At 39.3% G+C, this 27,847-nt stretch overlaps 2 protein-coding genes across 9 annotated transcripts in view; both read right to left on the bottom strand.

Annotated features, from left to right (window-relative positions):
- Nucleotides 1-119: 119 nt before the first annotated feature.
- LOC124145218 (baculoviral IAP repeat-containing protein 3-like) lies at nt 120-20,742 on the bottom strand. Of its 8 annotated transcripts, none has more exons than XM_048384030.1 (7): nt 20,625-20,736; nt 17,282-17,399; nt 7,396-8,224; nt 6,941-7,113; nt 4,764-4,812; nt 3,208-3,297; nt 120-2,488 (listed from the first exon to the last, which is right to left on the bottom strand). In XM_048384030.1, exons 3-7 carry the CDS (start codon nt 7,853-7,855, stop codon nt 2,244-2,246), a joined length of 1,017 nt encoding a protein of 338 aa, XP_048239987.1. In that variant the 5' UTR covers nt 7,856-8,224; nt 17,282-17,399; nt 20,625-20,736; the 3' UTR covers nt 120-2,243. The 8 variants fall into 8 exon arrangements, with proteins under 8 accessions (XP_048239987.1, XP_048239988.1, XP_048239989.1 ...); XM_048384031.1 differs by lacking the exons at nt 17,282-17,399; nt 20,625-20,736 and adding exons at nt 8,515-8,760; nt 9,374-11,303; XM_048384032.1 differs by lacking the exons at nt 17,282-17,399; nt 20,625-20,736 and adding exons at nt 8,658-8,760; nt 9,374-11,303.
- A 382-nt stretch (nt 20,743-21,124) lies between these two features.
- The window catches only part of LOC124145179, a 30,967-nt gene continuing 24,244 nt past the window's right edge, over nt 21,125-27,847 (bottom strand). Inside the window, exons 10-14 of the mRNA XM_048384223.1 lie at nt 27,653-27,840; nt 27,089-27,149; nt 26,017-26,112; nt 25,304-25,930; nt 21,125-24,870 (exon numbers count right to left, since the gene is read on the bottom strand). Coding sequence (XP_048240180.1) covers nt 24,629-24,870; nt 25,304-25,930; nt 26,017-26,112; nt 27,089-27,149; nt 27,653-27,840 — 1,214 coding nt within the window. The 3' untranslated portion in view covers nt 21,125-24,628. The remainder of the gene's footprint in view (nt 24,871-25,303; nt 25,931-26,016; nt 26,113-27,088; nt 27,150-27,652; nt 27,841-27,847) is intronic.

Raw genomic sequence — 27,847 nt, 5'->3', positions numbered from 1 at the left:
TATTATTATTTTTGCAATGTCATTAATTATAAATTAAGGAATGAATGAATAAACAACATAACAATATAAATATTTCGTTTTTAATGATTTTATTACAAGGTACACACGGTTATAATCTATCGTGAAGACGTCCGATTTCCGATCACAAATCACTTAATTTCGTTAATCCGACATACTCGTTAATCCGACACAATCATGTGCAACTAACGATGTCGGATTAACGAGACTTGACTGTATATGTATGGCCATTATACTACTAAAAGGGGGTAATGCCGAAATCACGAATTGGTCAATTCCGATATGGATAATACAAGGCGTTTACAACAAAATATTGCCCAGTTTGTCAGCACGGGCTTATTTCAATAAAATAACACTATAATACACTATATACACTAACTGCATGTGATATATAGTGGCCTATATCAAACTTCAATTATAAACAACAACTACTTGTACATTTGTGTACTGATACACAATGAAAACGTATTATCAAAGTTAACTCGAAGGACAATAATACAATATTTGCTGGCATGACAAAGAATGATGACTATGACAAAATGACATTGTTGTGTATGATTATCGCATGTCTAAATACACTCAACTCAATTTGATTTTTGTGACCATTTTGTCAAACATTACCAAATATCGATTATACATTTTCAAAGTGTTTCTATACATAAAAAAGGAATTAGGCACTTGGACAAAGAAAAACAGATCATGTTACAAGTAGTTTTGGGATTATGATAACATTACAACAACCACAAACGCACGGCTGATATACGTTAATTAACATATAACTTCCTGAATGAGAGACGGTTAGCTTAGGCTATCTAATAGTGTGTGTGTTTTATCGCTTCTATATTCCTATCCCTCTACTCGCTGTTTCATTTCTCATCCCTCTAATGTTATCATGCTGCTAATATTAGACATCATCGCAAGACAATAACCAGTCTCGATTATCCGACGAAACAAGTTCCACTAGGAGTAAAAGTCATAATAGCGGTGACAATTACATGAATGGATCACTGAAAGCTGTTCGCTGCCCAACCTGTGGAGTAACACCAGTTATGATTTGCTGACAGAACTGCTTTCGAACATATCGATCGTCGATCGTCGTGTGTGTGTGTGTGTGTGTGTGTGTGTGTGTGTGTGTGGTACACTGTCAAAATATAAAGCAAGTGAAATTATTACATTGCCTGTCGTTACCATATCTACGGCCTGAATTTTTTATATCTGCAGCCTGCTCTTTTCCATAATTTACAGGAACATTATGATCAGATACGTTTATTAATTAAAAAAATGACATTGACATTTGAAGTGTTTCGACTTTGACGTGACCCCCAATTCGTAGACATCCATTTGAAATTAACTCTACGTTATGACCGGTATCTTATCTGAGATACGCAATCATCCTTGGTCAGAGGCAAACAAAACATACGAGCGTTGATTATCAGTAACGGAAGAATTGCGTAACGGTGACATATTTTGCAGTGGATATTACAAGATGTCATAAAAGTATATTAACAATATGAGCAATAATTGTTTCGCTGTGACGAGGCAGTAAATAAGCAGGGGGTCTATGAACTTGGGAAATGGATAAACAAGAAGTACGTGCAGTGATCAAATTCTGCAGAAAGAGGGCTGAACACCGAAAGACATCCATGAAGATATATGTAAAATACTAGAAAAGGACAGGAAACACCGGTGTGGTGACATATGTTCCTGTGCGTGTCATAAATCAGGTAAAGTTATCCAACATTAGTCGCTGAGTGTAGTTTGTTGGGTGACCGTGATCGGCAACTTGACTGTTAACAATCCAGTTCCTCCCAGGCAGCCTGTGCTGCTTGCTCCACAGTAAGCTGAGAACGAATATCAAATTCTGCAGAAAGAGGGCTGAACACCGAAAGACATCCATGAAGATATGAGTAAAATACTAGAAAAGGACAGGAAACACCGGTGTGGTGACATTGGTCCTGTGCGTGTCATAAATCAGGTAAAGTTATCCAACATTAGTCGCTGAGTGTAGTTTGTTGGGTGACCGTGATCGGCAACTTGACTGTTAACAATCCAGTTCCTCCAAGGCAGCCTGAGCGGTTTGCTCCACAGTAAGCTGAGAACGAATATCGGGTGCACATTGATCCATTGACCGGGTTAATAATGGTGTCAGCGCTTTGAGCTTTTTCTACCTGAGGCTCAAAAGTTATCAATCACTGTTCGTATCATAATTCATGTTTTAAACGGTTTTAAGGGCATATATAGTGTTGAACTCTCGAGCCACATGCTGTGAGGGGACACGCTCTTATGTTGCGGGCACACGGGTCGCATGATACGGCGTGACAACAGGGAAGAAAGATGGTACTGACAGTTTCATTGGAGCAAACTTGACATAATCCTTTGTCTGCGAAAAATGAAGCTGGGCCTCTCTCTTCCAACAGAGCAGGAAGTAGAAGCAGAGGAGACATCGTGCACGGGCCTCTTCCACAGTATCCTGTCAAATATCAGTGATCTACATGATGACATTGTGTGGATATTTACCAGTTTAAAAACATCGCGCTGCTAAAGGCCTTTCTCTTGGTGAAAATTTACATATTTGGTGTGAGTGAGTGAGTTGGATTTAATGCCGCCTTTAACATTATTCCAGTTATATCACGGCGTGTCAACTTAATGTGGGGGGAAAGCCCGAAGTGATGCAGGTCTCAGACGTTTACCACTTCGGTGAAACCCACGAGCACGGGTATGGTGCTGACAGACCTAGAAAGATAATCGGGGCGAACCGGGATTCGCACCCACAATCATAGGTTTCTGGCGTGCCCAAGGGACGCATCTCTGCACAGCGAATCGCGGCGCCTTAGACGACTGGGCCACCCGTGCCCCCTACATATTTGGAAGTATTGGGTGCGTTAGTGACATGGGCTTCACACCGCTTTGAACAGTATTTCATTTATATCACGGCAGGTAAACTGAATGTGGTAAGGAAGTGATGCGGGTCTCAAACGTTTACCACATTTGTGAAACCTGCATATACCGATACAGGATGCTGAGAAATGAGTCGAATCTTGGATTCAAACCAATCATAAGGTTTTGGCACGCTTAAGGGACCCAGCTCTGCACAACTAATTATGTGACTTTCGTGCACCTCTTGGCAGTCGTGATTTAGAAGAAGTTATTTTCATGAAAAGATTGATAGACTTTATATGATCACATTACCTCCTTGTTCAAGAACGTTTAAAGCCGCGCTTGATATTTCTTGTTGACTAAAGCCCATTTCAAGACATCTGTAGAACACATCGAGAAGCTCTGAAGAATATAAAAACGAGTAGTCATCAGCTACTTGAGTCTGTTGTCACCTTTCGAAAACACCTTGACGTCAAAGTTTTTCTTTACTTGCATATTAACGATATGGCACACACTGTTCTTTTTACATAACTAAACACTGATAACAACTTTGAGATATATGTGGTCTTCCAACCAAATAGCAGGTAAAAGCTTCATAACCCTTTCCACAGCCACAAGCCATCTCTGCTAAATAGTATATTGTACGATTCCAGCTGTATCATGAGTGATGATAACAAGGATTCGCGAATGGTTGATCGTATTCTGCCCCACCGGTGACACGCGCAACCGGCACATGCAAAAGTAAATCAATTATTCAATTAAAAAAAGGGAATTGCATCGGATATCATTTTTGGCACTTATGAGAAACTTTAGAAATGTCCGTCTCATGTCTACCATAAATTGTTTTGAAAGCTTTACTGGTGGAAGAGCATGAATGAGTCGTTTGGCGCTCTTCGTAGAAAGAGCATGTTCGATTGTACCTAAAAAAACTGACATGTAGATATATATAGGCTGGAGCTGCTGGAATATTGCTCGACATGAAGGGAAAAGACAATTGGAAAGTTGAATTCATCCCTCTTCACACAATCTTTTGGAGAGTGTTTTGACACTCTTAATTTGTTTGCATAGATCTAAGTATGATACAGATCTCCTGGTATCTTTTATTTTTAGTTCAGGTGAGTAAATCCGTTGAAAGGAATGGGCTATTTGATGGTTATTGAACGATATCAGATCATCAATATACCTAAAGCTCAACTTAAATTTCTTGACCAAATTACCTTGTATTGACTTTGCCAGTCCGAGCAGAAATTCCGATTCATATGCATAACCAGACTGATCAGCAAGACGAGCAGAACAGATCATGCCAATGGGGATGCCAACCTCTTGCCCAATGTCTTACCCAAATATTTTACATAGATGTTATCAATAAGGAAGTCCAGAATTTCACATACTGATTCTCAGCAAACTTCAGTTGGCATTTGCTTTCATTTTTTTTACAAATTGCCCTGCATCATTGATGATAGATATATGACTGTGATGTGGATCAAAGAATGAAGAATTTTGTGTACAAGTGGCAAAGCGGTGTACAAAGTTGAAAATCAAATGTTCTAACAGAATATAACGGCTTGTCAAGATAGTTCTGTTCCCCTTAAGTTGTTACTTGTGAGCTTTAGGGTAAAAACAAAATCCACTCCTCGAACCCTCTCTCATTTTGAACAGCTGTCATAATAGGACTCCAAAACAAGCATACATTTGTAAACCAGACATGCCAGGTAGCATGAGAATTAGTAAATGTTATGTTCCTGCATCGGTATTAATAACACAAGACATCGTGTCATTTTGTTTCTAACCAGAAATGCTGGACTGAATAGACAGTTGTTAATCATTAAAAGTTAAATGTATTCCAAAAGATTGCAAGCAATACTCACCAACGCCCCGTCTGTCTGTGAGAATACCATTTTGACGCTCATGGATTGTCTGTGAGAATGTAAAGAAGTGTTCTTATCAATGCATTATTGTTATGCTACATTGTCGTCGCGTTTCAAACAATCCTGTAAGTATTGTATTGTATATAATACACATGTTTCTGGCAACGTTGTTAAACGTCAGTCAACTTTGGCCATGAAATCATGAAACTTTCTATTACGCCCCACGCTCCATTTAGAAATTGTCACATTCTGGAAGTGTGGTCTTCCCAAAACTACTTTACATAAGATCCGGGGTAGAATAGGTCTTCAGCAACCCATGCTTGTCGTAAAAGGCGACTATGCTTGTCGTAAGAGGCGACTAATAAACGGGATCGGGTGGTCAGGATCGCTGACTTGGTTGATGCATGTCATCGGATCCCAATTGCGTGGATCGACTCTCATGATGTCAATCAATGGATTGTCTTGATTACAGACAGCCGTAATTCAACTGGAATATTGCTGAGTGCGGCGTTAAACAACAAACAAACAAACATTTCCTGGATATAGGCCTCACTCAGATCCTCCCCTGTTTCGTGAACACCTGGTGTTATTTTTGATGATATATGATGTTCCATAAGTCATATACCCCTGATGCATTTCATGTGAAATCGTTCAATCTCATTAAAATCAGATCTTAGTTCTCGCTATCGCTAAACAAAGATCTGAGGACATCCCATTAAGGGTCACGTCAGAACGACCTTTCATCCGACCAATCAGAGCGTCGCTTACCAAATCATGAAAGTGACAGTCGGAATGTGTTTTCTAATCATGCAGCCACGAAATATTTAACACGGGGTATTCCGAACGACAGTTACGGGTTTAACGACTGAATCCTTACAATGTAGATAAAATATGTTTCGAAGCGTAGCCGCCAGTTTGAAACTAGTGGCGTAAAGCTCGAGAAAGCTGCCTTCTGATTGGCTAATGTCGATTTCTTGTCAGTCATTTCATTGGTCAGTCAAAATTTGCGAAAGGTCGTTCTGACGTGACCCGTAATGGGATTTATCATATAATGGGTAGGTTTCTCGGCAGGATAAAGCCAACGGATAAAAACGATATCCGTTGGGGTCATATGCGGATAGAGATGCAAATTTCAAAGGTCAAGTAGGGACTACTTTCAGTGTTTATAAACAACATGGCGTCGCCCTCGTCATTCGGCGATCGAGTCAGAATTAACCATCAGGAATCTGGATAAACTACAGGGATAATTGCTATCATTATCAAAAGAACAGACTAATATACTGAAAATCAGTGTCTAACTGTGACGTAGCTAAGGCATTTTATAATTTTTGGCAACTTTGGAGATATAAATTTCGAAACAATTTTGCGAGGGCACGAGGCCTAGCCAAACGGGATCAGTAGCCATATCTGTGCTTGTAGACCTCTGCGGCTTGAAAACTTCTCCACAAATTAAAAAAGTTGGATTTGGTCGAAATATGTTTGAATTGTTACCTTGTTTCGTTTTGTCGCTGTGTGCACATCTGATTACACTTCTTAACGTTATGACAGGACAGACCGACTGTCAACAACGTCTGACCGTGGCCGTGACGTCTCACAGACTAGGGTTAGAGTAGCTTCCCTTTGACAAAGGGCAGTTACGCTAGCGGACAGACCGATGGATGGCCGCGAAAGGCAATTGAAAACAATTGTTGTTTTGCGTATATGTTGCTTCGCCACTGTATAAGAAACAGATTTCAGTTGGAACTATTATACTGGCTACTGTCAATGTCCGACTGACACATCACTTAAACTGTGACGTCATAAATATTAATGCGCGCAATCCAGGAAAACTCGCAATGTTTCGGTAATGTTTGTGAGAGAGGGAAAGCGATTTTGAAGCACAGAATTAAAGACTGACATTATATGATAAAGAGGTTCTCACGCTTGTGTGTTTGGGGATGGTAAATATCCTGTATTAGGAATAAACACTATGTATTTAGCTCGCCAAGGCTCGCTAAATACAATGTTTATTCCTAATGCAGGATATTTACCATCCCCAAACACACTCGCGTGATAACCTCTATGTCCTCAGATCTTTGTAGAGCGGTACCGAGAACTAAGATCTGATTTTAATGAGATTGGAAATCGTTAAGCGTAGAGGTTTTCTACGGCATCGAACTTTCCATGCAATGACTTACCTGAGAGGCGATTGTCGCAGTGATGTGTATGTAGTATCGTTGTCGTCGTCTCACAGATGTTACAAATTCACACCTTGGGCTCCATTGGACGTGTTCTTCCCAAGGGTTTTCCCCTGGCTCCCAGTCACTCAAGATAACCCCACATGCAAAACACCGGACTCTGTCAGATGTTCCTGAAAACAATACTATGGGTGAGAAACTTGACTCTAATAATACACATATACTCTTACTTCCGAATGCTTAATTCATGGACACTCCATTATACATAAAGGTAAACCAACAATACTTCTCCTTTTACAGACAAACGAAGATGTGTATACTGTTACTGTATAAAATACATTAAACCTCAAACAACAATGCTTGTGCCTTCTGGTATAATAATTCCTATAACCAGAGAATTTGAAGACACATTTGCATGTATAAATGGATTTCAAATTGTATATGTCATAATTTACCTAAACAATAGCATCCTGCATTGGCTAGTTCTTCAAGCAAAGGGTTTTGAATGTCATGATGACAGTTTAAGTGTTGATATGTTTGCAGCCTTTCCCTCGAATTGTGGTAACGATGGACATTTGTGTTAGTATGCTGACTCTCTGCAATGTTTTCCTGGCAAGATACAGATTGTGGTGGCGGATGAATATCATGGTCATGCGGAAAGGCAATCTGACTTTGAGACTGTATGTCAGATTCCGTCGGCAAAGCGTTTTCTTCAAAACGTATATTCCGAGCATTATGTCTGGAACAATCCTCGGCGTGGAAATCAGCAGGCTTGTCCCCTCTTCTCCAGTTCCTGTGCCTGATTCCGCAGCTAAAGCATCTTGTCTCGTCGTCATCTTTTGTAGCTAAGACAAGGGCTGATACTGCAACACTGACGCCATTAAAGGATTGTACACGCATTGACTCAAACCTCATGAATTCTTGGAGAGGTATGCCATTTCTCCGCACTAATGCACAGAAGTCTCCACGCAGAGGAATTGATGGAAATTAAGTCAGACGGGTGAAGGGAAACTCACAGTGCCAGAAGTTATCCTTCACAGATGGAATCGGGTGATTTTTGCTTCCTTTTAAATTACCAGCACCAATAGGAACACTGCTCCTGTAGACATGCGTCTGTCAATCTCCATCACTAGTATCATACCACACCATTTCCTACATTTGTGAAACTGCTTCATCTTCTCCATTTTTGAATGTTTGGACTGTTCCTGTATATGTCCTCTCTCTACTGTCTTTCGTCAGCATAGACAAGAACTGATTGCCTTGCGATTATGGATGAATCTCGATCTAGATATAAAAATATGTACGATGGGTCAAAAGACATGTATTCAATTATAAAATGTTGAATAACATGATAAATGATGCAATATGCCAACGGTTTCCATTTCGTATTGTTAAGTTATCATGGATCGAAATAGTGAAAGGAATTTAATCTTCTAATGATAATAACCACATTTGTATATCCATATCTGTAAACTGCAAAAAATTAAACCTGAAATTGCATAACCAATTACATTTAGGAATACACGCATGACGTTAAATTATTTAGTAGCTACAAATTAAAATCGTTACTGTACCTCCAATCTTAATGTTTTGCTGTACAATTTTGGAATATTCTTTCACCCGTCGATTCACCACAGAAAAAGAGCCAGTAAACAGAAACATTGGCAATCACTTGCCCAAAACGCAGTAAGCCATCATGCGAGTCGTTAACCCGCACCTGCAACGCTATCAGAGGGGTGTCCCCACACCCGCCAGGGTCGATACCCAGTAGACAGAGACCCCATGACAACCCATCCACGTCAACACCAGTAGTAGCCTATCTATGAAAGGCAGCAAGCAAATATGAGGCACATATAGAGGCGAGCAAATCTTACACAGACTTTATTCACAACGTTGAAAATGGGTATGAGGAACTATGCTTGCCTGCTTGTATATCCAGTATTAAGAATGCTGATAAGATACACGTATTTGAATGCTATTTAATTCTACCATGACATTGATGACTGCTTGATTCTGATTGGTTAAAAAGAGGTTTCCTTTTTGCTGATCGATTTGAACTGTAAAACGTATGTATATTTCCTCTAATACACGCTGGGTGTCTAATACCAGCCATTTCTCTAATACATTCCGAGTCAAGGGCTCTCGCGAAATTGAAAGACGGCACAGCGTTAATTAGAGGAAATACGGTAATTTGATATCGTATGTTTTGGGCGTTCTAGGCCGCAACCCTGACTGGTTCGATGATGACATTAAAAGATTTAACAAAGGCATATCTTTTGCATACAAATGAAATGTTTATGAAACTGTGAGGAAAATGTTCTATGGTGACCATGGCCAGAATCAGAACAATTTAAGCTATTTCCTCATTGAAACGATCGAAGTGAAAGTATTGTTTGAAAAAACTTTATTCATGACAAAATGTTGTTTACAAACCTTTTTGTGATCCATTTTTGTGAAAGTCCAATCGAAAAGCCATGAAAACAATGTCCCGACATCATTGAAGTCAAACTTGATGAAATTCATTTCAGAACACGCACACATTAAGAAAATCATACACGACCCACTATTTCTGGGCCACGAATGTCTCATTCCATTCACACTCTGACTTGGAATCAATGAAGATACTGAGATCTACCGCGTGTCAAAATGTGCGGCTCGTCTGCAGGCTAAAAGGCGGCTGTTGAGTCATACTCAGTTCCATCGGTAATCATATTGTACCAGCGTGCTCGATCATTCCCAGTAAATCTACAGGTTAAGGTTAAACCACATCATAGATCGGTGTTGACATCTTCCTTCATTTGACTACCAGCGGAGAATGTAAACACCAGATTGTCGGCCAATGACAAGGCTGCGAGGTGTGAGTAACCGTGATTTAGATCACGTTCTGCCACATCCAAGTTTGGGTTTGAGAGGCATTATATTGATGTTATCATTGTTTACTGGGGGTAATTGCTAACTAACTAATAACACTTACACATGTTAAACATGTATAACAGACTGTTAATTCAAAAAGTATGTTGTAGAAATATATTCGTTTAGCATTTTTAAACCTTTTTCTACAACCTGTCACCCCCACAAAAGAAATGATGGCATGTTCGATTTCCAAGAAATCCCCTCGCTCGCAAAATGCCAAGCAATCAGCCCAAACAGTGTACAACAAGTTGGTAGAAATTTAAACATCTGTCTTTGGACTTAGTTTGGATGGTTACTTGTCATCTTCTATTGAAAAACTGTTTGATGAACACTTATTTTGAACTACTCACGACTATGGTGTTATTAATCTTGAACTTTAGTAATAATTGTTACATAAATAACAACCTGTGACCACTTTCGGAATGTTCTAAGATTGCGGATCGTTGTACCCTGAGTTGTTACATTTTGCATGGAGATAAACCTACTGTGTTTTGAAATTTGATGTAGTCCCACTGTAATTTGGAAAACCGAAATTAAAATACAGAGGTATCTACTCTACAGTGGGACTACATCACATTTCAAAACACAGAAGGTTTATCTCCTGAATAGACAGTGTTCTAAAAATAGTTCCAAGTCATATAGTGTCATATCGACAACTAGATTTGTGGACCACATCTCGATCAGACTGGTTTTCCCTACACACAACTAAAAACAAAACTGTTTTTTTCACAATGATATGTTCAAAACAACTTGTACAACCTGTTGGCAGGTCGTTATGCTCCAGCAAACATAAGATTAAGCCGACATCAATGCCGTGCAGGCTGACAATACAAGCATATGGAAATGTGACGTTTCAATAAAAGGAACATTCAGCTGCAAGGTTAACACATGTTTTTTATCTCCTGAGAAAGAGGGGCAATCGAGTAGCCTGCATGTAGTGGTTAAAAGCGTTCGCTCGTCACGCTGAATTCTCGCATGGTGTTCTCTGTAAACGTTTGCGAAGGGTCTAAATCTCCTGTCGTGTTGCGCTTACTATGATATATTGTTCATGTAAATTCTAAATGCGATTTAGTATGTGAATTGCCCTTTGTTCTAAGCATTGTTGTTCCATGACGAAACTTATAAACAAATTGTGTCAACATGATTCTCTAAAATGACATTAATTTCACTGAACAAGGAGTTCCCAAAATGGTGACACATTGTTTACGGTAGATGGCAAATTACCGATGGAATTATGCCTAAATATACGTAACTGAATACGGTACAGTAGTATCTAATTAAGACTAGTGGAAGTACAAAAGTACCAAACTACAATGTGAATAGGATGGATATCCCATGGAAATATGCAAACTGCAATCTAATACACACACACATACTTAGCCACATGACCCGTGAAGATCCAGGGTAGAAAAGGTCTTCAGCAACCCATGCCTGCCGTAAAAGGCGACTATGCTTGTATTACGAGACGGGATCGGGTGGTCAGGCTCGCTGACTAGGTTGATGCATGACATCGTATCCCAATTGCGTGGATCGATGCTCATGATGTCAATCACTGGATTGCCTGGTCCAGACTCGATTATTTACAAAGCTGGAATATAGCGGCGTTCAACAACAAACAAACAAACTTAGCCACATATGTTAACAGGTAGGATATACTGTGAACATAAGCTTCATCCAAACATTTGTAATTAGACAAAATGACCAATCAAATAAATATGCAGGGGTGTACCATTCACAGTATCATCTTTTTACCCTGCAGTTATATTACAATGTCGACTGCCTCATTGGTCTAGTGGTAGAGCGTCCACCCGGAGAGCGGAAGGTCCGGGGTTTGATTCCCGGCCGCGTCATACCAAAAGACGTTAAAAGATGGTACTTGTTGTTACCCTGTCTGGCGCTCGGCATTAAGGGGCTAACACAAGGACTGGTCGGCTCGGAGTCAGTATACTGTGTCTGAGTGGGGTATTCATTGTTAAACTGCGGCATGGTATCTCAGTGAGCTAGCACTATAAATCGGCATCAGTCCGGACTACTACAAGCAGCCAGACAAACACACACACGTGCATGCATATCGCTATATAAGTGCAATAATCTTGGACGCGACGTTAAACCCCATTTCACCTCACCTATTACAAATGTCAACATTATAATTAGCGTACGAGCGAGCAGTTGAAACGATGTCTAAATGTCTGATGACAGACGATCACATCATATGATTTTAGGATTTACACATTCTCAGTGTTATGTTTTACCAGACGTTCCAACTTTCTAAAGGTATTTTACTCTCGTATTATCAGTTACGGACGCCATATATAACTACTATTAACATCAACTGTATTAGAATAATGTGAGGTAAGGAACAGACGACAAATAACCTTTCGTTGTTGACATAACGATGATATTTTTTCTCACTGACGTACGTCGTATGAGAGGTCGAATACATTAAGTAAGAACGAAAATCTACTAAACAACGTAGAATATTCAAAGCACGCGTTGAGAACCTACAAATACATCGCATAATGTCACATTATAGTCGTTTTTTTCCTTTTCCTGACATACAGTAACACACGTATCTGACAAGAGATAGTCACAATTCCCTTGTCCTCTCATTTATCTAAGCAACCAGAAGTTGGAATATCTAGGGATCGTTTCCTGGGTTCTAATCCTAGAGTGAGTGAGTGAGTTGGGTTTAACGCCGCTTTTAACATTATTCCAGTTATATCACGGCGTGTCAGCTTAATGTGGGAGGAAAGCCCGAAGTGATGCAGGTCTCAGACGTTTACCACTTCGGTGAAACCCACGAGCACGGGTATGGTGCTGACAAACCTAGAAACATAATTGGAGCAAACCGGGATTCGAACCCACAATCATAGGTTTCTGGCGTGCCCAAGGGACGCAACTCTGCACAGCGAATCGCGGCGCCTTAGACGACTGGGCCACCCGTGCCCCCCTCTAATTCTAGATTTCCAGTCGAGTCGTTTTACAAGTAGTCGGCTCCCTTGCTAATGTACACAGACGTACTATTGATATGCTGTCGACAAATACATAATAGATTTGAAGCCGATCTCATTTTGCTTGGTGTTATCAAGGTGTTCGCCACGCGTTTTCAGAATGACGTCTGTTTAAAAGTCTTCTAATTGTGTAAGTGATCACTTTTGTCAAATCATTTCCGCGTGTAAGTTAACATTAAGAATCATGCCAGTGTTTAATACATATCACTCACGCTTACAGAGTAGTAGCGTGTGAAGGTATGCGGCATACTCTATTCAGATTGGCTGTCGTTGGTGACGCAAACAGGCAGTAAACGTTCTGCCATGCTCGGCGTGTATGGCTGTTGCTAATCGTTATATCTGTTGGCTAACCGGCAAACAGGGGTGAAGATGTCCAAATCATCGCAAGACAATAACCAGTCTCGATTATCCGACGAAACAAGTTCCATTGGGAGTAAAAGTCATAATAGCGGTGACAATTACATGAATGGATCACTGAAAGCTGTTCGCTGCCCAACCTGTGGAGTAACACCAGTTATGATTTGCTGACAGAACTGCTTTCGAACATATCGATCGTCGTGTGTGTGTGTGTGTGTGTGTGTGTGTGTGTGTTTGTGTGTATGTGTGTACATGTACAAGTCCGGAATTATGCCATTGTTATAGTGATAGCCCAATGGATAACCCAATGAGACACATACCAGTACATATATGTTAAATACGTTCTTTGGTATGACCCCGTCAGGGGATCGAACCATCGACCCTGCGCTCTCCGGGTAAATGCTCTATCCACTGACTCACAAAGAAAACATACGCTTTATTGGATGACCGAGACATATAATGGTTCGAAGGGTATTGTTCTCCAATAACTATGACATTGTCGAATACAAATGTTGATAATAAATCGTACTTTATTGAAAACTATTAGGTCTTAACACAAGTAATGTGATCATGACGATATCACATATTGATCAGCAAGGTTACTTTCACATTGAAAACAGGAAAAAGGACTGTAAGGGTTTTATCAATTTATTCAAAACAATTATTTGAAAAGTTATTCTATTATAATGCATATGTGTCACATACTAGATACCAGTTACTGTTTGCCTACATCAATAGATTTCACTAAGCCAAGAAGTAGTTTTGAAATAGTGTTAGAAATTGGAGCTACTAGTCGTGAGTGTAATCTGCTATATCTTTTTAGTTATCATTTCTAATGATGAGACCTATACTGACAGAGTTATATTATAAAGTGAGTGTCCACAGAGAGAACAAAGTCTTCAACACACAGCTTCCTCGAGATGACAATTTCTGTACAAACAGAACCAACTTCTCTAATCCTTGTCCACATGTAAGGTGAACATAAACAACTCATGTAATTTGTGTCTGCAGAGAGAACAAAGTAGGAAATGTGTTTAACACGCATATTCCTCAAGATAACAATTTCTATGCAATTGCCACATCCTCAAGATGAAACAACTCCTGTAATTTGTGTTCGAAGAGAGCACAAAGTTGGAGTAGTTGTTTACACACATAGTCCTCAAGATGACAATTTCCATGTAAAAGCCACATCCTCAAGACGAACAGAAACAACTCCTGTAATTTGTGTTCGAAGAGAGCACAAAGTTGGAGTAGTTGTTTACACACATAGTCCTCAAGATGACAATTTCCATGTAAAAGCCACATCCTCAAGACGAACAGAAACAACTCCTGTAATTTGTGTTCGAAGAGAGCACAAAGTTGGACTAGTTGTTTACACACATAGTCCTCAAGATGACAATTTCCATGTAAAAGCCACATCCTCAAGACGAACAGAAACAACTCCTGTAATTTGTGTTCGCAGAGAGCACAAAGTTGGAGTAGTTGTTTACACACATAGTCCCCAAATTGATAATTTCCATGTAAAAGCCACATCCTCAAGATCAACAAAAACAACTTCTGGAATCCTTGTCCACATACGGAAAGTTCATTGATCGATTTGCACACATTGTATTCCTCTAGATCTGGGCAACCACTTGATTGATGGTTGACAGGATTCTGTGGAGACTCCATATGTTGACATATGTCTCCCACACCCACGTCAGTTGAGGCTTCCAGTTTTTCTCTGCTTTGCTTTTGCTCTGTAATGGTTTACAAAATATAGGCATGACAGTCCAGCGTTAAATGTTTATTCTGAGTGAGTGTGAGTGAGTTGGGTTTAACATCGCTTTTAACAATATTCCAGTTATATCGCGGCGTGTCAGCTGTATGTGGGAGTGATGCTCGTCTCAGACTTTTACCACTTCGGTGAAACCCACGAGCACGGATATGGTGCTGACAAACCTAGAAACATAATCGGGGCGGACCGGGATTCGAACCCACAATCATAGGTTTCAGGTGTGGCCAAGGGACGCAACTCTGCACAGCGAATCGCGGCGCCTTAGACGACAGGTCCACCCGTGCCCCCTGTTTACTCTGAGAGAAGCACATGTATACATCTGTGAGTGTACTGCAATGCCCACTGCTATTTTTATGGGCCATTATAAAACAATGGCGCTTAATAATATATTAATAAGAGAGAAATAAGATTATTTATTGAATGAACATAAGATATTAAGGTGTATTGATAAAAGTGAGGGGTAATTCAAATCTTTAGCATAACTACTTACGGAACTCATCTTGTTCACTTAATTCTGGCATGTCAAACTTTTCCATTTGTTTGAACTTTTGTAGATTAAAATTCATTTTTTGCTTCATCTGTCTTGTCTTTTTCTGTTGACTGTTCAGAATTAACAGACTATTATATGAGGTAAATAATAATGATTTAATAAAATCGTCCTTGTTGTAGTGGTCTTCTGCTTCTCCCGGTGAAGTACTTTTAAGTGGAAGTGTTATCATATCTGGAAAGTAATTTAAACAGTTACTCGAGAGAAAAAAATGTTTTATAGCCTGTGTTATAAGCTGAGATATTGCGCAAACGAGTAGGTTTGTGAGGAAGCAATTATTGACTCTTTGACGATTTTTCTTACGCGGTCATATCAGAATAGGGAAACAACACAAACATATATGCAAACTTCTTGTTGTCGAAGAGTTAGGAAATTTCGATTTATTTAGCTCACAGATTAACCATGATCCTTTTTCTTATACATGAGAAATATTTCATAATCCACATTCATTGTGAGGGTTTGTATAGTTTTCTTTTTCAATGAGATATTTCCATATCACTTACCAAAATGTGCTTCCGGTTTTCCTTTTGAAAATAACATTTGTTGACTTGCTGCTGAGGAATCCAGCGCCCTTTGAACATCTTCAGTATCACTTGCTACTAAGTCTTGACAAACCTCATTTCCAACAACTTCTAAGGTATGGCCAGCCTCTCTGATTGACACGTCATCTTCTGTGTATTCTTCTGTCATGTTGGTGTTCTGAATTGAGACATTTCTTTCATCAGTGGCTGTTGCATGCGTGCATGTCGGAGAAATTCGGATATGAACTATAAAGGGGTTATCCGTGCGTCTCCAGTGTCTGTGTGTTACTCTGCAGCTGAAACACCTTGTCTCATCACCATCTCCTGTAGCATAAAACCCTGATGCAGCCAGTTGCAGTTGAGAAGTCTCAATATGTATGCCCTGGAATGATATCAGTCTCAACACTTCATACACCATCTGATCCTCAACATTGTGATTCCTGGTTATAACTTCCCGGAATCTATTAATATTGTTGAAGAGCGGGTATAAAACTTGTTGTTGATTTGCGACTCTAAATCTTCCCAAATCAAAACATTTCAAAACATCCAGACCTGGCTTTTCACTTTCTAAGGGCTTCCGTTCAGTTGTATCTGCTTCAGGGTCATGGAGAGCGCTGAGGTTTTCCATCATCGTGGTCAGCACTTGTGGCGTCAAACTATGTGACAGCTCGCCAAAAGGTACATCCGATTGTTGTGTTTTCGCCCCCTCCGGCAAACTGACATTTTCTTCATTCTGTTTGTGTGTCGCATCAAAAACTCTGTCATGCAATAATGTCTGAATTTCGCCAACAAAATAATTACTCAATGAGAATTTACGTCCTTGTTTGTCAGTACTGATACAGACATGTTCAGCCTGTTGGCTGTAAGTTGATGACTCTGTCACATATAAATTCATTCGAAATTTTAAAATATTATTTTTCCTTATCCCTTTCCACATTTTACATTCGTGTAAATAGTTTTGTAAAGAGAGTTGAGAAAGTAGAACTTCCGTTTCTTCTTTCAATTCTTCTGTTTCATTGTCATCTTTGCATTCATCCTCTTTGCCATCTTCATGTTTTCCTTCAGATTCTGATATAGCTTCCGATATTTCTTCAAGCAACAGCGCTAGCGTTTGCACAAATATACTCCAATCCTCAAAGAACTCTTCAGTAATAACAATTTTATTAAAAAGTTTCTTGTGCATATTTGTCTTTTTTCCGCCACGAATTGACTTACCTCTGAAACCACCAAATCGGAATATGGATGTAATTCCGTTTGTTATTGTGCTATCTGCATATGGTGTATCGTTCTCTTCAGTATCAAAGTCTGTGACTCCAGGCGGCATTGTATTGACCTGGAAAGGAAAATATATGTTACATCAGAAGACTATAGCACCGATAACTATAAATATTTCAACAGAACCTGTGATTAGAATAACTCTCCATCAAACGTTAAGGACATATCAGATATAAATATGATATTTTGTGAAACAGACAGTATTATTGACACCGCCGAATATCCAGGAACATACTTTTTTAACAGATATTCAGATTTTTCTCTCAAATATTATTTGAATACATGCCGCAACTAGAAAAAAGCAAAAAGGTTTCAATATGACTTTTCAATGAATTCATGGTCTACAGAAATTGTGTTGGGTAGATGCGTCTGTTCAGAGTGTGCGAGTGAGTGAGTTGGGTTTAACGTCGCTTTTAACAGTATAACAGTTATATCACGGCGTGTCAGCTTAATGTGGGAGGAAAGCCCGAAGTGATGCAGGTCACAGACGTTTACCACTTCGGTGAAACCCACGAGCACGGGTATGGTGCTGACAAACCTAGAAACATAATCGGGTCGAAGCGGGATTCGAACCCACAATCATAGGTTTCTGGCGTGCCCTTGTGACGCTATTCTACGCCAGAAACCAATGAAAATCAAAATATATTTAGTATGTTCATATGTACAAATATATACGCATATGTAATGATGTTAAACAACTATTATTTGTTTCAAAGTCTACGATGGGTGTGTTGATATTGATACCCATAAATTCTCATGTAGAATAAGTTCATATAGTAACTGAAGTTTACATGTATTACGCCAACTCTGAACAGCGATGTCTAATGCTGTAAAAGACAACCTTTGCTGTATTTCCTTCAACAAGAATGGCGGACACTTCCGTGCAACGAACTGATATGTAATGACATGGAAAGTAACTTTCCACGGTGTGTGCGTACATACAGAGATGGTAATGATATGGATGTGTTTTACTACGTGAAACTCACCTGTTTCAATGACTGTAATTCCACCTGGTGTGGCAACAAATATAACGAGAAGAGAAGATACGTCCGTTTTTCAAAACGACATTCGTAATCTTGGCGCTTATCCTGGGAAATCCCCTAGCCGTTAATAGAAGAAAATGGAAATCCCCCAACTATTAATAGAACAGTGCGGATCAATGCACTCAAGTTATTTCGGCTGAAACCACGTGGGCCGCAGCAGGCGTGGATCCGTGCTCGGATGTTTTGTAATGGTAGCACTCCTCTTCATTTACATGGCGCTTCATCAATGAATCTTCGTCTTCCGACAATAAAATATGTTTTAAACAACGGGATTTATATTTGCCTTTAATAACGCCTTCATTTGTATGTATTGTTTAAGTGAGTGAGTTGGTTTTAAGCTGCTTTTAGCAATCACCATTAATGTGCATTTAAGTATCAAAATTTTGACTCAAAGGTATCACGATATATCGATAACCAATGAAACTAGTTATTTTGTATGTGTTTCGATAGAATTTGCCCAAATGTAGACCTGCAATTAATCAATTTATTGTTAAATATGAACTGATATGATATTAAGTATTAAGTGTTTAACACTGAATTTTCTGTCTTCTCATTGTCCATCTTAATGATGGTAAATCTGCTGAGTGTAAACGTATGTGCGTCAGGGGTTATTATGTTAGTATTTGACATTCATAAATTTGTATCGTATTGCGACACCTTGGACAAGTATAACTTTCAAATGGATAATGGAATTCGCCACCGTGTGACCATGGGGTACTCGCTTTACCTTACCGGGTCTGCTCAACAGCTGGCTATCAACATCAAATAGCTTAATGCCAGTAAATCAATACAATCATTGGTACTGTCTTTACCCAAAAGTTACACATAACACTGAACCAGGTATTTTTTTATTAATTTAACAAAAATAAAAATATGTTCCATATAATGTACCCTCAGAATGTTTCGGTCATATTCTTATAGACAGACAGTCATTTCATTCGGTAATGTTGGGCCACCAGGGGGCTCTGGTGACGGGATTTCTTATCTAAAAGTGTTAACTATACTTCAGTGAGTTAGTGTGCAAAGTTATATGCATATAAGTCCTAGCACACTGTTTTAGAGATAAACGATTCAAAAGTGTAAACACACATTTAGGAAACTTGGCGGCCATCTTGAAATTGGCGGCCATCTTGAATTTTTGCAGATTTGTCAATGATCGAAAACGTTCAGGAGTTGTGAATATCTTTTTAGAAGCATAACATGGATATTTCGCAAGACAACACATACTTTTTTTCATCAAAACATTGACCCTCATCTGACATATGCAAGATATATTGATAATTGGTGGCCATATTGGATTATGCAAATTAGACATATTTCCCAAACTGGAATTGCTTGGGACCTTTAGTATGTTGTTTTCGGGACCTTGTAGAAATGCATTATGGTAAAATAAATTCTGTTGCAATTTGTTCCAAGTTTAGAGAGAAAATGGCCTAGATTGCCTGGACCTTTGAGGCCAACTGTACAGTTGACGTTTCAGTTTCATTTGTTAGCCACGTGATATACATGATATACAATATCTATCTGACAGAGAATGTATGTTTCTATGCAAATCCTATTGTTTCATAGGCATTACTTCGAAGTTGACGGATGACAAGGTAGACAAAATTTTATGGATAACAACTTCGGTATAGATCCTAATGTCTTGCTTGACAATGGTGAAAGGATCTATACCGAAACGTCGCTTTTTACAGTATTAAAGAAGTTGTTATCAATAAAATTGTGTCTACCTTGTCTATGCTTATACTTTTCTCGAAGATGTTCATACTTATCACATACCAATGAAACATGAATTTCATCCTCAATCTCTCCTCACTGGCAGGTTTTGCAGATACCCATTTCAGCTTCCCTTTTACATTGAAATTGTGTAATGACACAAGAGTTGCCGTGCAATCCAAGTCAATCGGTCAGTCATGATAATCAGTTGGTTGGTTGGTTTGGTTAACGCCGCACTCAGCAATATTCCAGCTATATGACGGAGGACCATCAAGTGATTGACATCATGAGCATCGATCCACACAATTGGGCTCGATGACATGCTCCAACCAAGGGCGTTGAACATTCGAATTAGGTACATGACAAATTACTTAGCTCAGCGGTGCAACGTGTGTACGTATCTGCAGTAACATGAATAGCGTGAGTGACAAGCAGTAGTGAATATTGAGATATATATAGATCCAACACACTTTGTGTCAATCTTCACTCGATAATACTTTACACTTTCCTGATGTGAATCTTACCTGAATACGAATAACTCAAATACATGCCGTTTTACACATAAATAACACACCCACAATGCCGCGGACTCTCGACCAGAACATTGCACACGAGCCCATTTTGTCGGACATAGGAGAGTAGTGACGAATGACTGTGTAGAAAAGGATCAGCCAATCGACGCGAGATAGACAAGTGTGGGTGAGTGAGTGAGTGAGTGAGGGCGGGCGGGCGGGCTGGCGCTCGCTCGCTCGCTAGCTTTTGTTCAACTGTGAGTCATGCCACGACCAACGTGTTAAATGTCTTAGAACTGCATAACAAATTAAGCTGGAATACTGTTAAAGCGGCGTTAAACCCATCACACCCATTCAGAGCGGAACCGCCAAGAAACATAATCAGGGCGAACCGAGACTAGAACCCACGATCGTAGGTCACTGGTACGCCCATTTGATGCGTTTACGTATCGGGTTACCCAAAATCGCACAGAATTAAATTGTGAAATCAGTAAATGACCACACAAAATCAATGAATATTCATAAAATTATATTTAATCACACATTATTAAGTTTACAAATACAATGGTTCAAGTAGGTGGCAGCAGGAATAAGTTACAAGCTCTGGATTTAACGTTAGTGCTCGTTCGAATGTTCAGAATATTGTCACTGTTGATTCGTCATGAAAGTCTCCGTGCTTTGAATCCAAAACAATGTTGGCAGCTGGCCGGAATTTGATGTTTACAATCAGGTATCGAAACCGAAATTTGAAAGTGGATTAGAAACAAACGAGGCCCAAAGGCCTTGAATCGTCTTCTTGTAGCTGAGATATCGGTACATCCAGCCTCTTAGAAATGCCCCATCCTGAAACGTCTCTGACGATTAAGCCTGCCATGCGCATGTACACAACCGAAGCGGATAACTCTAAAACCCTTCTGGAAAGCTGAACTCGATGTGTCGACTGACTTTGTTATTAGTATTATCTTTTGCTGCTACTACAAACAAATTTACACTGAAACTACTTACACATGACAATACAACCCAAGTCATCCTGAATACACAATGTCATTTAATACACAATAGAAAGTGGTCAACGGTAACAAATGTTATATTTGGGATAACACTTTCCTAGTAAAGTACAGGTTCTCGTACTTTTGTGGGTTGAGTCCCGTCCGGGATTCGAACCCACACTACCAAAATCATCCTGCTGTGCATCACCAGAATCTGCACCGAAACGTCGCCGCTATTGTAATAAAGAAAACAATTTGTCTTTGTTCATCACGCATCTAAAGGGCACTGAAAGAAGCGTCTGAATACTATGTATTACATTGTATTGCCACAATGTTGATAACGCTGGAGCAGTAAAAATATATCAAACAAGTACGTTTAAATATATGTACACAAGGTAGACAAGATGACATACACGTTATACATATTAACACAACGCATGTACGTATCTGCAGTAACATGAATAGCGTGAGTGACAAGTAGTAGTGAATATTGAGATATATATAGATCTAACACACTGTGTGTCAATCATCACTCGATAATACTTTACACTTTCCTGATGTGTTTATTCGATTGAAACTGTTGATAACGATGGAGCAATTAAAATATATCAAACAAGTACGTTTAAATATATGTACACAAGGTAGACAAGATAACATACACCTTTTACATGTTAACACAACTTGTAATATGTGCCTACATACAGACAGACAGACAGACAGTTTATTCAGTAACAAAGGCATCAAGGCCCATAGTAAAATGCAGATTGGATATTAACATTTGTCATGTGATGTACATGATTAGATTTTAAATCAAGTTACACATTCTTCTTTATAAAGAAATGTTTTAAGAATACAGAAACACCATGGATCATATCAGGATTTTCAGACTTTAGCAGATTTATCATTAACTGACGGTCTTTCAAAATACCTTGCAAAATGGGCAGAAATTTGTACATTAAATGGTAATACGTTTCACATGTAAATAAGACATGGTATTCATCCTCTACTTCTCCGGATGAACAGTTCACAATATCACCGTGTTTGGACCTGCGACATATATTTACATTAAAATTGTGCAATGAAATTTTAAGTTTACAATTAGCTCTGATTAAATTTTTATCATTTAAACAAGTTGAATATCTTTCAGTTTGTAACAATGATTATACTTTGCTGTAATTGCTAATTAAGATAAAGTGTTTCAGAAATACTGTGCCTACATACACGTAGAGTAAACTACTAGTAAACTCAAAGGGACAAAAAATTATAGTTCGTTATAACCGTAATTCGTTATAAGCATATATACAGCATATATACCGCAAATGGCAGGGACCTAAAAACCAGTTCCTTATATCCGCCAGTTCGTTATGACCGTAGTGTTTATACTCATGATACTGCAAAACAAAAGGTAATCATAATCCGAAGCAGCCGAAAGTCCAGCTGTAGATATTCTATATATACTATATCGTTCACAAAACAAAGAATGTCATATTGCCAAATTGAGGATAGACAAACAACACAATAACATTCAAACATTTAGTTTAGAAATGTGGCAGGGAGGCAGGTAGCTAGGTGCTGTAACTGCTCTGAAATACACCATATTTATAGTCCAGTCCTTTTAACTTCTAAAACCGGAACTTAGGCACTGTATCAGGAAAGTTGAGTAATCTCTGAAAAAACTCACTCACTCGCCCACTCATACCAATATTAAAATGAAAGCTATACACTGTATTGTATTGGTTATTTTCTTCAAACGAGCTGATATTAAGTTATTAGATACAGTATTAAATAGATGCGACATACTTTAAGGAGTATATTAACGTTGCCGATGTCAAAATGTCTGCACACTCGAATAAAATGTTCCTGATGGTGAGTGTTGTAATGTATGCACTGCATTGGGGAAGGTCCTGTCCTTTAATAAAAAACTAAGGGCGGTCGGGTAGCCAAGTGGTTAAAGCGTTCGCTCGTCACGCCGAAGACCCGGGTTCGATTCCCGACATGGGTACATTGTGTGAAGCCCTTTTCTGGTGACCCCCGCCGTGATTTTGCTGGAATATTGCTAAAAGCGGCGTAAAACCATACTCACTCACTCACTTATATAAACTAATGTATTTTGTGGCGGTACCCAATAGCACTACTCCGTCACATCCCTCTATACCAATCGATAGTTGTCTGGCATGAAGGATTCAAAACGCGTTTATTCCCTCTATGTTGTAAGTGATTACATGTTTTAGACAGGTATACAGTACATTAAAATTGCCTTTACTCGTACATTCACATTTCAAGCAAAATATGGATAATCGGTTCTACGATATATATGCCTGTAAGCAGAAAAAAGTGATACCACAGAATAGTCTTTGTTCTGCAATAAAAATATAACTTCTACCAATTAGATAAAAGTGACAAACCAATTTTCATAATCCTAAAGACAAATGCAACATAACTATTTACATAATAATACAAAATCTCAGCAATAATGAGAATTACAATTAATTGTCATGTATTAACTAATGATAGTCCATTTTTATGTCAAGCATATACTCTTTGATCTGATTTAGGTGATCGAAGCAGTCCCAAATGATTTAGAAATCAGTCAAGAAGTCAACATATGTAATCCAATAAGCTACCTAAGTTAGTGTGGGAGCTGGCTTAAAATTTTGGGTTAGAGTACTAGTACATATCCAGCAAACCTATGCTTGACACACAAGGTAACCAAATATCGGGCAGTCGGGTTGCCAAGCTTGATTGATCTGGTTTCTCTGCTCGAAACACGATTACTTACAGGCCGCCGTCATATAACTGGAATATTGCAGTGCAGTCTATGACAAAATACAAACTTTGATAATTATTTTAAATATATCATGACGTGTCAGCGTAAGGAGCAGCTGGAACCCACGAATTGGGGGGATGAATCCCATATATACCAAAGTTTAATGCTACAAAGTCACAAAGTCTAATGATCTGTCAAGCATGATTAAAATATTTTGCGTTTTGGTACATTTCACCTTCAGAGACTATAGACGTTATTTATTAGTAGTTAATATGTTTCTCTCGAGTCATCTCTGCCAGATGGACACGGACAGTTCCCCGGATGTGCTTCCTGCAGACTGGGCAACGTTCAAGAGCAGGTGTGCACACGGCACAGGCCACGAGATGTCCACAGGGGAGGAAGACGATGTTGGAAGGGTCCTCCAGACATATCTTACATGTACTTGACTCTCTCAGCTGCCGTGTCTCTTCCTCTGTAGCCTTTAACTCTTCCTTGCTCTTGCCTGTTCAAACATATATAAATATATTATATCAAACTCAACAGATGACATATTAAAACACCTTATGACTTATTCTCGCATTATTACGGGCGTTACTTGAATACTTGCAACTGATCGTGTGGTGGAAGGCAAGTGATGGTGAGCCCATGACCCCTTTTCCCGGGTGCAAATGTATGTACCAAAATATACATTTTGGGTAAAAAGGAGAACTTTTTAGAGAACATTTTACCTTTAAAACTTTTGTGTTCCCTTACTTTGGCGATGTCTTTTCATGTCACGATTTTATTTTGTATCAACCTTGTACCATGTATCGATTCTACATCTGCATTAACACGTACATATCTAATTACTGCATTATTACATTATTCATTCAATTTAAAGTTGAATGCATGGAACAAATGTTTGCACGGAATGTTTTATTATACCATATTATTACCTTTATGATGAAATTTGTTCTTTATCTTATCAATATTCTCGGGTCGTTGCCTTTCAGTAGGCATACTTAAAAAGCTATTCACAGTGGCACTGCCTCCACCATTTCTCCCACCTTCGCTGCCAGCTAATGAGGACATTGTATCAACAGAAGAGGCAGCTCCTGGTAGTGGTGTTGGAGAGTCATTGTCAGTGTTATAAAAAATATTTGTCCTGTCGCTTGTCCTTTGTCCGGTAAGAATATATTGTCTTGGTCGGTTTAATGTTCGTGAGTCTTCACCCTCCTCCGCCTTGTGAGTCGCCAGTGAGGAAGTTGTTAAGCCTGCTGTTTCTATACTTGTATGATCTGACGAACTGTCTTTGTCCTCTGTAGCCCTGTGCAATATCTGTCTTGTTTCAGCTTGGGGATCCGATGACCTTCGTTTGCCCACTGCACTGTTCAACGTAAGTGGTGTGTCTGTGCCTCTTGGTGCCCCTTGGATTATGTCATCTGATCTACTGCCAATGTTTGCCTCAGCTCCTGTTGGCGCTTCACTCGCCATGGGTTGAGCAGCTTCTGTTTGTTCTGATTCTTCTCCATCTGTCACAAGGATCGTCTCAAGCAGCACTTCTAGTGTCAGTGATGACTTCCCTGAAAAACATTTCATTTCGTGTGAACACTAGAACACCATTTCAACTTTAAACTTACATTTGTATTCAAAATAAAGGGGCACTCACCTGCAGCGTAAACGGTTTCCTCAGCAGCAGCTTTAACCTTCTCCCTTTTGAAACCCATCTCCAGAGCCTGTTTACACGCAACATCCGTCAAGATTTCTGTTCAGAAAAGACATCGGTTGTAGAAGAATAATGAGACTAATAATCATTATTCATATATAATTATTAGTTGCCGTATCTCCAACAACGGCCATGAATAAGTGGTGAACAGACAACTGTCTTAACTCAATCTGCTTATCATAGTCGAGACTAAAGTCTTTCAGTGACGGAAAAGTGGATAATATTCATTCTGGGCATATCAAGTCCTTTACCATTCATTCAAGTATTGAGAATTGTTTGGGATAATGCCACACCTGTCAGATCCTTTCCCTTTGACATATGGCATTTTACAAGCTATTCGTAAGAGTCGACTTACGAGCTATTCATATATATCAAATACATTTTAATTTTAACTCTCAGGATTCTTTGGGCATATCGAATTTCATGTCATGGGATGAGGTCATTCTTGTGGCTATACACTTAAGAACAGTTCATTAGTTTAGGCCACTGCAACCATAAAATGGTAGATTGAAGTAGAAGCTCTTGGGAAACCATCATATCAAGGTCACTTGGGAGATAATCAAAAAAGAACATGAGCCACTTGTAACCACTGTACATTTTAATGCACATGAGTTAAGGTTGCAGTTGTATGTTTTCAGTGAACTTCATTAAATGCCAAGGTAATTAAGGTAATCTCTTGTCGCAGATGTTGCAGTAAAACAAAAGTCATCATACACTTGTATATGATTAAATCAGGTCCCGTGAAGATTCCGGGGTAGAATAGGTCTTCAGCAACTCACGCTTCCCTTAAAAGATGACTATGCTTGTCGTAAAAGGCGACTATAGGGATCGGATTGTCAGGCTGGCTGACTTGGTTGATACATGTCATCGATCCCAATTGCGTGGATCGATGCTCATGATATCAATCACTGGATTGTCTGGTCCAGACTCAATTATTTACAGACCACCGTCATATAGCTGGAATATTGCTGAGTGCGGCATTAAACAACAAACCAACCAACCAACGAAATCATACCTTCTCCAACCTTGCCCGGGTTTATTTTGTTATTTGATGATGTCTGTTGATTAGGGTCAGTCTGAAAATTGAAATGAAATTAATGCAACAAGCATGAAATACTCATATCCCCGCGCCAATATGACATGTCCTTGTGTGCAAGGCAAGAAATACTATACGGTTTTCAAGATATGCACCGGTAACGAGCACTACCGCCAAAGACGTTGCTATTGAAACTAAAAAAAAAGTCTTTTTCTTAAATCCCATACTATCACAAGGCACTAGTTTACCACTGGACCTATCTATGTTCCAAGTTTGGTTAAGATATCTCTCATGCTTTTTACTTCTGCCCAAGAGACGAAACGTGACAAACGTAACGGACGGACGGACGGTACGATGGACGGACAGCAAGTATTTCTACTTCGTGGCGGGAGATAATTACATTTTTAACCAAGAAATAGTGAAGTTAATCAAATGTGGCACAGTGAAAATTCAGGATGAATATTATCATTTTATGCAAAACCAAATCAAATAAAAATCTATGAATGGAAGGTTGGCGTCAAGTTAAAAATAAATATCATTTACTTGTGGTGTCACCTGCATGGAACGTCCAATGGCTGCTAATGTCTGTATAATGAAGAGTTTTCCCCTTACTGCTTCTACATAGGCACAAGACGGTCTCCGGCGGACATGCTCGGTCCAGGGGTCATCTCCATCCTCCCATGTCCTCAGACCAACACCGCACACAAAACACCTCACACAGTCGGCGTAACCTACAGT

This window comes from Haliotis rufescens, unplaced genomic scaffold (genome assembly GCF_023055435.1).
Source record: "Haliotis rufescens isolate VD_foot unplaced genomic scaffold, xgHalRufe1.0.p SCAF_5, whole genome shotgun sequence".
Classification (NCBI taxonomy): Eukaryota; Metazoa; Mollusca; class Gastropoda; order Lepetellida; family Haliotidae; genus Haliotis; species Haliotis rufescens.
This window is presented reverse-complemented; position numbering and strand designations above follow the sequence as displayed.

What these genes read in the sequence shown, in the direction of transcription:
- LOC124145218 (XM_048384029.1), bottom strand. Translation starts at nt 17,390, where the DNA reads ATGCCGCCTGGAGTCACAGACTTTGATACTGAAGAGAACGATACACCA. An exon ending in AAAACCGGAAGCACATTTTG is followed by an intron (nt 15,720 to 16,048) that starts GTAAGTGATATG and finishes ATTACTTTCCAG; the next exon opens with ATATGATAACACTTCCACTT. An exon ending in AAGTGAACAAGATGAGTTCC is followed by an intron (nt 14,961 to 15,488) that starts GTAAGTAGTTAT and finishes AAACCATTACAG; the next exon opens with AGCAAAAGCAAAGCAGAGAA.